The sequence below is a fragment of the Caretta caretta genome, chromosome 24 (genome assembly GCF_965140235.1).
Source record: "Caretta caretta isolate rCarCar2 chromosome 24, rCarCar1.hap1, whole genome shotgun sequence".
NCBI lineage: Eukaryota > Metazoa > Chordata > Testudines > Cheloniidae > Caretta > Caretta caretta.
In genome coordinates this window covers 10,961,344-10,970,803 of record NC_134229.1, presented here as the reverse complement: position 1 = coordinate 10,970,803, position 9,460 = coordinate 10,961,344, and the positions used below count along the sequence as shown (strand labels likewise).

Sequence of the window (9,460 nt, the reverse complement as noted above, 5' to 3'; positions counted from 1 at the left end):
ACAGGAGACGGGGGATCCGTCCTCCTCCCACCCGCGCTGGCGTGCCCCGGGCACTTCACTGCCCCACCACCGCCTGTCCTTGGGCGGGAGCGCTGACCTCCCAGGGGGCGCAGCAGGGATCAGGACTCCCCGCTTCCCGGGCCGACGTGCTTGCCCCTCCGGTGCTGGGCCGCTGGCAGAAGCCAAAGCCAGGCCAGGCCAGCGGGTATCACCGCCCCCCTCCCGGCCCCATGCTGGGCCTTCTCCAGCCACATCACCCTCCCGGGCTCTGGGGACAGGCGCCTGCAGCAAAGGGGCTGGCCTGACACGGGACAGTGGAGAGGATGGCCACTCCCAGCAGGGGGCGCTGTAGAGGTGGGGCCGGGGCACGGCTGTGGGCGGGCCCAGCTCCGCTCCTGCTCCAGCATGCGGGGCGCGAGCGCAGCCTGGCCGGGTGGAGTGTGGCTCCCGCGCGCCCAATAACCAGGCGCCAGTCGAGTGTGGTCTATAAATAACTTTGGCAGGTTTTTATTACAAAAAATAATGACAATAATTAATAGAAAAATGCAACTGGTGCAAACCGGCAGCAGCCATGCCAGCAGGGACTTGCCCGGGCAGCGGCCCTTTGCTTTAAATAGACCTTAAATTATTACTCGCAGTCCCTCCTTTGCTGCGTCTGCAGCCGCTGAGCAAAGGGGCTGGGGGAGGCTGGCTCTCTGCTCCTGGGCACTGCCAGGCTGCCACGATGCCAGCGCAGCACCAAGACCAGACAGTGCTGGGGTCACATGCAGCAAGGCCTGGCCCGCAGCTCCAGAGGGCCCTAACTCAACCCTCATATTCCTCTCTGCAGTGAAGGGGGCCGCATCCTGCCTGCCCCTCCCAACCCCCGGGACCAGGCCACGGCCTGTCAGTCCTCTGCTGCCCAGCGTGCCAATGAACCCTGTGAGACCCAGCTCTAGTGGGGACAGAGAGGTTGCGGGGGGACTGAGGTAGAAGCTGATTCAAAATGTGCTTCGTGGCTTGCGCCTGGTGGGACATGGAGTGAGTTTGCCGAGTCTCAGCCAGGCCGAAGGAAGGTGCTGAGTGATGTACCATGGACAGTGCCCATGGCCCCAGCCACGAATAAATACCCGAATAAATAGAGACCCAGCAGTTGCAAGTGTCCCCACGAAACAGGTCCCTTTGGGAACGCCACAGCGGCTCCCAGCACAGATTCCCCTTCAAATGGCCGGACACAGAGTTCTGTCCCACGGAGCCCTGGCCTGGCAGGGGGAGCCCCCAGGGGTACCCTGAGCTGGGGGCTCCAGCATCTGATTCTGTCTTTGGGACGGGCTCCAGCCCATTGGTCCCTGGTACCAGGGGAAGCTGCACCGGGTGCTGTCACTCCAACCATGAGCTAAACAGCTAATGCCGGGGGGGTTCCTTGCGCCCGCGCCGGTTCCTCAGGATCTCCAGAATCTGGGCCTTCTGCTTCAGCCACTGCTCTGTCGGCCGCTTTTCCTGCCTGGGCTTGAAGAAGGTGTATTTGAGCCGGGGGGCTTTGTGATCGCTCACCACCAGCGCCTGCAGAGTGAGCGGCTCGCGGAGTGGCCCGCGGCCCGTGATGATCTCTGTGGCCTTGGTGGCCCCACTGTAGCGCAGCGTCACGCTGCCCGCCAGGCTGACGTCCAGCTCCGAGGGCACCAGGACATAGTTCCCGTTCAGGGCGTAGGTGCCGTCCTGCCTCCGCAGCGCCAGGTAGATGCCATCGCTGGCCGTGGCGGAGCTGCTGCTCTGGCGGATCAGGATGTGCGTGGCCCCAGCCGGGATGGTGACCACGTCATTGTAACCATAGCTGAAAGGCAGAGGGATACAGGCATCAGGACGCTGGAGGGGAAACAGAGGGAGGGACCTGGGGGCTGGCCCCGAGCAGAGCCCGGGGGATGTGGGCTCTGGCATCCGCTCCAGAGAGTTTGGCATAGCTCCCCCTCATGCCTGCGTCTCAAAGCGCTCAGCATGGTCCAGCCCTGTGCACCGCCTCTGCTTCAGGAGGGGAGAGGACTAGGAGAGCCAGGGGCTGCAGGCTGGGATTGAGGAGCCCAGAGCTGGGGGTGGGGATCCTTCCTGTCTCTGCTAGGGCTTGGCAGTTCTTGCTATTAGCGCCTTGTTACCGTAAGCTGGGCGTGAGGTCCTGGCATTCCAGGCCCTGGAGCCGCTGCTGTGACACTTGCCCTCTGCCTGCTCTGCGTGCACTGCCCCTTGCCCAGGCCCTGCCCCCGGGCCAGCCCGCAAGGTGGGGTGGGGACTCACCGGGGCTTGGCGAAGGAGCCGTAGGTCTTGGAGCAGCGGGACCCATCTCCGCCACACACCATGCACTTGTCAAACTTCTTCTTGGAGCCGATGACGCGGTCGCAGCCAGCGTGGACGCAGCGCCCCTGCACGCAGACCGAGGTGCTGTCGGGGGAGCAGGGCGTCCCATCCGCCACCTAGAGATGGGCACAGAGTCAGGGAGGCCTGGGCCAGTCCTCTCCCACCACGGCTTGGCTCCACAAGGCTGTGTGCCCCCCTTTCCCCCCCCCCAGAGATCTGGGGAGCCCTCACTCACCCTCGGCTCCAGCACATAGTAGTAGCCCAGGGCCCGCGACTGGCACGTCAGCTTGCACTGGTCCTTCTCGGCCACTCCGCTGTAGCGGGGCACCCAGTCCATGGGCGCGGGGAAGCCCTTGAACAGGTCTGAGCGGTGGTTGTAGACAGCACATTGCTGCTCCCGGAAGGTGAGGGCTGGAACGAGACACGGGGGGGCGGGTGCTGGGTCAGTGTGGTGCTGTGCTGGGCCCTGGCTCCTGGGCAGTGACCCCCACCGATCACCACAGCCTCCCCCCGTCCCTGTGTTGGCTTCTGGGAGACGCTCTTAGGGCCTTGCATGGACCTTTTCCCTGTCCCAGGCCCCCCAAACCCGACCCCCATGTCCAGCTGGGGCTAGCTCAGCCCACCGGCCCTTCCCAAGGGGTTCCCCCTTTGTCACCCCTGCAGCAGCAGCACCCTGGCTCGGGGAGGGGAGTTGGCTCCTGGGGTATTAATGCCAGTGCACAGCCAGGCGTGCAGGGGCCTCTCTCTGAGCTCCCGGGGTGGTGCCAGCTGGACCCAGCCCGCCCTTAAGGAGGGTCTGTGTTTGGAGCAGGAGGGATGCTGTGCTAGCCAGCCAGCGGCTTCTGGGTCCTTGTGGGGGAAGGGGAAATGCTGCCTCCCCGGTGACGTGCTGCCCTCACTCACCTGTGCCATCCGGGCACTCCTGGGTGTTGCAGGAGCGGTACTGGGTGCGCTTGCCCTCGCAGTATTTGCCACCATTGCGTGGGACGGGCTTGTTGCACTCGCGGGTGGAGAACTGCACGCCCCCGCCGCAGCTCCGCGAGCACTTGCCCCACGGGCCCCAGGAGCCCCAGCCGCCAGGGGTGGGAGTCTGCAGGGAGAGACAGAGCAGGGTTAGAAACGGGGACGGGGGAATCAGAGCCACATGGCCGCCAGGGGGCGCCCTGGGCCCAGGCACCTGGCGCCGTTCTGCAGCTGGGAAGCATCCCTCCCAGTCCCCAACCACCCCACACCTGCCCTACTCCCTCCACACTCTGCCAGTCCCTGAGCCCCGCCCTCACCCCTCTCCTGGCTCTCCCATGCGCCGTTCTGCCTCCCGCAGAGGAAGGCAAGTGCTTTGCCCCCAGCCCCGCCTTGCAGGTGCCCAGAGCCCACGGGTAGCAGGACACTCACGTTGAAGGCCTTCATCTCCACTTTGCTGATGCAGCGCCCATTCATGCAGGCCTTGCCCTGTCCGCAGGCGGTGCCATCTGCCCAGGGGAAGTGCTTGGTCTGGCACATGAAGTGCCCGTTAATCCTGCCCGTGCACCACAAGGAGGAGCAGGGCGGGTGCAGGTTGGGGCAGTGGCGGGAGTCTGGCCCGAAGGTCAGCTGGCACTGCCGGTCCGCATCATAGTTGCTGCCCGGAAAGGGGGCCGGCAGGCGCAGGGGCTCACGAGGCTTGTCCAGGAGACAGTGACCTGTGGGGAGGGAACGGGTTGGCACATGAGGGGCCTGGGCATCACAGACAGGCTGGGGCAGAGCTGGCTCAGGGTGTGTTGTGTTGGGTCCCCCCACCCACTTGGCGAGGGGACAGCTGGGACAGGAACACTGTGTGGGGCGGGGAATCATCCCCAGACCAGCATGGGCAGCAGAATCTGCCTAGGCAGAGATGTCCCCTCCTTCGGCCAGGGCAGGGACCCTGGTAGGCCAGGGGGCCGGCTCAGCTCCAGTCTGACTGGCAGGGCCTGGCCGAGGGCTGCTGGACCCAGGGTGATGGGGGCGGGTCTCAGCCCTGTTCCTAATGCACAGCTGTTTGCCCCACAAGCCACGATCCCTGCTGGCACAGGCCGGCCAAGGGTCTGACGGGCGAGGGGGGCTGAACTGTAGACCCATAGCGGGAGTGCAGGGCTGGGACAGCAGGGGGCTGCAGGTCAGGATCCAGGGGCACTGGCAGAGCTGCTTTGGAGAAGCTCGCCCAGTCCCTGCCCACGCTGTGCCTAGCTCTGGCCAGCCGTGTCATGGCTCCCGGCTCCCAGGAGGGGTCCTTACCATGGCCGTTGTCCAGGAAATCTGTGATGAAGCGGGCGCTGCAGGGTGACCACAGCTGGTCGGGGTCCACATAGGACATCACCGGAGCCATCATGTGGCGGGTGCTGCTGGCGCGGGAGTTCAGGTCCTCACAGGCCTTGGCGTTGTCATGGAGCATGTTGAACACGTGGCCTGGGAGGGGGGAGATGAGACGGGGTCAGTGTGTGGCGCAGGGACCTGGCCTGTGGGGGCTGCCACGGGGAGGGCATGAGAGGGGGGCCCTGGGCTGGGGGGGGCACTGGGCAGCGGGGGCTCTGCAGGGGGAATCAAGCAGCTGAGCATGGTGATACTGGGACTCTGATCCCCCGTGCTGTGTAGGGGAGGGGGAGATGGAGCAGGGAGGTCGGTGTGAGGTGGGGAGAGGTGTGGGGGTGGGAATGGAGATGAAGCAGCTGAGCCTGGCCATGCTGGACTCTGATTCTGTGCCTGGCAGGGCTCTGGGCTCTCACTGCCTCGTGATGCCCTGCCCCCGTGGCTGGCAGCACTTACCAAGTTCATGGGCTGCGGTGAAGGCCGACTGCAGCCCGTCATCCTCCACGATGGAGCAGCTGCGGGTGGGGTCGCAGACGGTGCCCACGTCCGCCATGCCCAGTGTGTCGCACGTGGAGAGGCCACACAGGTTCTGCGGGAGAGAGAAGACGCTGGGGCATGCGGGGCGCTGGGACGGGGGGCCTGCCATGCCGTCCCAGCCCCTGGGCCTGAGGCACGCTGTGGGGCCAGCCCCATCTCCCCCAGCTGTGAGCTAATTCAGGGTACCCAGGGCTAGTGCTGGATTGGCCAGGCAGCCCCTCCATGGGTTCCCTGCCCCAACAGGGGCCTGTCCCCCATCTGAGCTTCTCACCCCCTGATGGCCACTGGCCATTGCTGATGTGGCGAGGAGAGTCTCGGAGAGGTGCTGCATTGTGGGGGGCTGCCCTGGAGAGAGGCGTCCCGGGGGGGCTGCACTGGGAGGCTGAACTGGGGGGGGGTTGTACCGAGGGGCAGCGTACCTGCCGGGTAAAGAAGATGGCCGTGTCGAAATGCTCCGAATCCGTGTCATCCGGCTTGTTGAGCCCTTTCTGCCACTGGCAGAAGTTGCGCAGCATCTGGGCGGCGTTGGCCGTGACCTGCAGCCCGTCCTCGCCGGCCCCCAGCACCACCAGCCGCGTCACCACCAGCGTCACCGGGTTCCGCAGGCTCGGGTGGCGGAAGAACTTGGCGGCGGCGGCCATGACGGTCAGCAGGTAGCGCTTGAGCCCGCTGCCATGGAACTGGGCCATGCGCTCGTCCGCCACCACCAGCGTCTCCACGTAGCGCGGCACCGAGGCGAACCGCTGTGGGGAGGGAGATGGTCAGAGATGGGGTGGGGGCACCTAGGCAGCCTGCCTCGTGGCGGGTTTTTCATATGCAGGGCCCGGCCTTTGCCCAAGGGCTGTTCCCAGGATCCAGGCTCTGCCCGAGGGCTGGACCTGGTTCATTCTATGGCAGCTGCAGTCAGAGGTGGGGTTTGGGGGGCTAGGACCAGTCACTGTCTCAGCCTAGGGGGCAGGGTGGGCTCAGACAGACTCTGAGGTGTGAGTGTGCTCAGCCCCATTTTATAAAGGGAGAAACCGAGGCACGGAACAGAAAAGGGACTTGCCTGGGGTCATAATGTCTGTGCAGAGCTGGGAATAGCACCCAATCCCCCCACCTTCCCCCTGCTCTGACTACTAGACCCCACTTCTCTCCCAGAGATGGGAACAGAGCCCAGGCATCCTGACTCCAGCCCCTGCTCTACCCAGGCTCCTCTACCAGAGACTAAAGGTGAACTCTGAGCTCTGGCCCAGGGGGCCTCTGCAGGGACAGGAAAAGCTGGAGTTTTCAGCTCTTCTAGCACCAAGTGATGGGCCAGGGGCAGCTGGGAGCCTGTGCCAACCTTCCTGCCCGCGGGGGCAGCTCCAGCGGTGGGCGGGGGGAGGAGGGGAGCAGCTGTTTCCATGGCAGTGAGCCACCCCCCCAGCTGGGTTCGGAGGCAAATGGCCAAGGTAGAAATAAACAAGTGACCCAAAGAGCATTGGAGGGGAGGTAGCTGGCTTAGGGAGGGGACAGGGCTTCCCACAACAGCCTGGCCCTGCTACAGGGGTGGCAAATAGCCAGAATCCCCCCACCGCCTCAGGACAGGAAACTAACCAGGATCACCCCACGCCCTGCGGAGACAGGAAACTAGCCAGGAATCTTATCGTTGCCAACCCTCCAGAATTGTCCTGGAATCTCCAGGAATTAAAGATTAATCATTAATTAGAGATTGTGCCATGTGATGAAAGCTCCAGGAATATGTCCAACCAAAGCTGGCAACCCTAGCCAGGATCCCCCCCCAGGCAAGGACGAGAAGCTCGCCGGGATCCCTCCCCCCCCCAGGCCAGGACGAGAAGCTCGCCGGGATCTCCCCCCCCCCCAGGCCAGGACGAGAAGCTCGCCGGGATCCCCCCCCCCAGGCCAGGACGAGAAGCTCGCCGGGATCCCCCCCCCCCCCAGGCCAGGACGAGAAGCTCGCCGGGATCCCCCCCCCCCAGGCCAGGACGAGAAGCTCGCCGGGATCCCCCCCCCCCCAGGCCAGGACGAGAAGCTCGCCGGGATCCCCCCCCCCCCCAGGCCAGGACGAGAAGCTCGCCGGGATCCCCCCCCCCCAGGCCAGGACGAGAAGCTCGCCGGGATCCCCCCCCCCCAGGCCAGGACGAGAAGCTCGCCGGGATCCCCCCCCAGGCCAGGACGAGAAGCTCGCCGGGACTGCCACATTCCAGGATTCCCCCAGCAGCAGGAGCGGGGCTAGGTCACCAGGCCAAAAGGACCAGGCACGGGGGGAACCCCCGCCCGGGGCGCACGGCCGGGGAGGCGGCCCGCTCTGCCCGCCGGTGAGGACCCCGCCCCGCCCCTTGCGGATGGTGCCCGCAGCCGCCCCTACCTTTGCTCTCCTGGAGGACGCTGCGGCGGCGCGGGGCTCCCCTCCGCCGGCGGCAGCTGCGCCCGGAGCCTGGGCGCCCACGGTGCACATGGTGCCATTGGCTTTCTCGGGTATCTTCTTCCTGAGCACGTGGGCACCGGCTCCAGCCACGGCGTTGGGCCCCCCGCCATCCAGGGGCTGCACGTGGTACTCCGTGCCGTGGCACTGCAGCACCCCCAGCAGCGACACCCCGTCGTAGTTCACTGCCGCGACCGAGTCCGGGTCCGAGTTCACCGTGCCGGTGTAGTAGCTCCCCGGCTCGGTCGACCCGTCGACTGCGGCTGGCTGCCCGCTCCTGCCCAGGTACTGCACGGTCAGCCCCTCCGCCAGGAAGCTGGGGTCCCTCTCCAGGTCCAGGACCAGGTCTTCCTCCAAGGTGCGGATGCGGTAGAGAAGCCGCCGGCTGGGACTGCCGCCCAGCCCCTCCCCAGACACGCCCGCCAGGCGCTCCGGAAACACGATTTCCTCCCTGTAGTCACCAGCACCGGCTTGCTCCCCCGATGCCAGCACGAGGTGGCAGCAGGCAGCGACGAGAAGGGGCAGCGTCGCACAGAGCGGGCTTCCCATGGGGGCACAAGGGTAGACGGGGGAGAAAATACGATCACAAAAGCTCTGTGATGTTACACTGCCCTGGGGAGGCCCTGGGCTTTCCCCTTAACTAGCAAGAGCAGCTGTAATTAACGACAAGGACCCAGGGCTCGTGCTCTGCAGAGCCACTCGGTCAACTGCTCTCAGCAGCACCTGGCACAGGGCGGCTCCTAACAGCAGCTCCGAGGCGAGCCCGTCATTGGGAGCGGGCTCTGCGCTCGGCGAGGTTGGCGGCAGATGCTGACCCAGAGCCAGAGGAGGCGCAGGCTGGCTGGCGCTTCAATCGTTTATAAAGCGTCTTCTCAGCTCTTTTGTTTCAAGTCCCAGCCCTTCCACGGACTATTCCTTCGGCAAACTGCAGGGCGGGTCGGATCCTGGTTGGCTTTGCAGAGTGCCGGCAGGATGGGGCTGGCTCTAGTTTTCAAACCTTGGTTTTTCTTCTCCTTTTTGCAAGAAACAGAAGGAAAAGTGCCCACCGGGAAGATGTCAAGTTATTCCCTCTAGAAGCTGTCTCCCAGTTCGCAGCCCTGTTTGCAAACCCCTGCAAGCTTGAGATGAGACTTTTCTTTCTTTCTTTCTTTCTTTCTTTCTTTCTTTCTTTCTTTCTTTCTTTCTTTCTTTCTTTCTTTCTTTCTCGCTCTCTCGCTCTCTCGCTCTCTGCTGAGTTTCTCTGGTTGCTCATCCCCGCGCTAGCCCCTTTTAACAGCTGTCTCCCCAGAGCGGCTCAGCCCCCATTGGCTGAGGACACGTTTTTGCAATCTCTTCTGTTGCTTGACGCAATTGCCCCTGTCAGAGCTAGTCCTTGTATTGTTGTTGTTGTTTTTTTTTTTTTAAATTAAAACTAAAGGCTATTGGGAGGGGGGTTGGAGGTGGGAACAGAAACGGCTGGCGCCGGGCCCGGCCTTCCGGCATGAAGTTGGCACTTTGCCCCGTTTGCCGAGCTTTTTCTACAATTTGTAGCTTCGTTTGAGGAGTATTTCTCCTCTCTCTCGCCCCCTCCATAGAAGAGTGGCTGGATACTGCGGTGATGGGTGCCCTGCCCAGGACACGCAGCCAGTTGGCTCCAGATTCTGAGGGTTCGGATCCTCCTAGAGACAAATCCAGGTGGTCCCGCCAGCTCCAGACGTTCAGAAATCATGAGTCAGGCTGCAGAAAGTCATGACACCGCAAAAAATAATATCCTAACCGTTGGGTCCTTTCTTCTGCCTCCTGCTTCATGCCCGTGGGCCTCTCTGCAGTCAGAAGAGCTGGAAAGTGACTCTTACGTTAATCCCAAACCACGTGACTCCTGGAGCT

General features: G+C 64.1%; 1 protein-coding gene across 1 annotated transcript; it reads right to left on the bottom strand.

The window, feature by feature from the left end:
• Window positions 1–480: 480 nt before the first annotated feature.
• Window positions 481–9,172, bottom strand: ADAMTS4 (ADAM metallopeptidase with thrombospondin type 1 motif 4). Its single transcript, XM_048828655.2, has 9 exons — window positions 7,538–9,172; window positions 5,607–5,930; window positions 5,107–5,239; window positions 4,579–4,749; window positions 3,721–4,007; window positions 3,232–3,418; window positions 2,564–2,739; window positions 2,269–2,444; window positions 481–1,813 (listed from the first exon to the last, which is right to left on the bottom strand). The coding sequence occupies exons 1-9, from the start codon at window positions 8,141–8,143 to the stop codon at window positions 1,384–1,386; spliced, it is 2,490 nt and encodes an 829-aa protein (XP_048684612.2). The 5' UTR covers window positions 8,144–9,172; the 3' UTR covers window positions 481–1,383.
• Between the last annotated feature and the right edge of the window lie 288 nt (window positions 9,173–9,460).

What these genes read in the sequence shown, in the direction of transcription:
- ADAMTS4 (XM_048828655.2), bottom strand. Translation starts at nt 8,143, where the DNA reads ATGGGAAGCCCGCTCTGTGCGACGCTGCCCCTTCTCGTCGCTGCCTGC. An exon ending in TGGAGATGAAGGCCTTCAAC is followed by an intron (nt 3,419 to 3,720) that starts GTGAGTGTCCTG and finishes CTCTCCCTGCAG; the next exon opens with ACTCCCACCCCTGGCGGCTG. An exon ending in ACTATGTGCTGGAGCCGAGG is followed by an intron (nt 2,445 to 2,563) that starts GTGAGTGAGGGC and finishes GCCCATCTCTAG; the next exon opens with GTGGCGGATGGGACGCCCTG.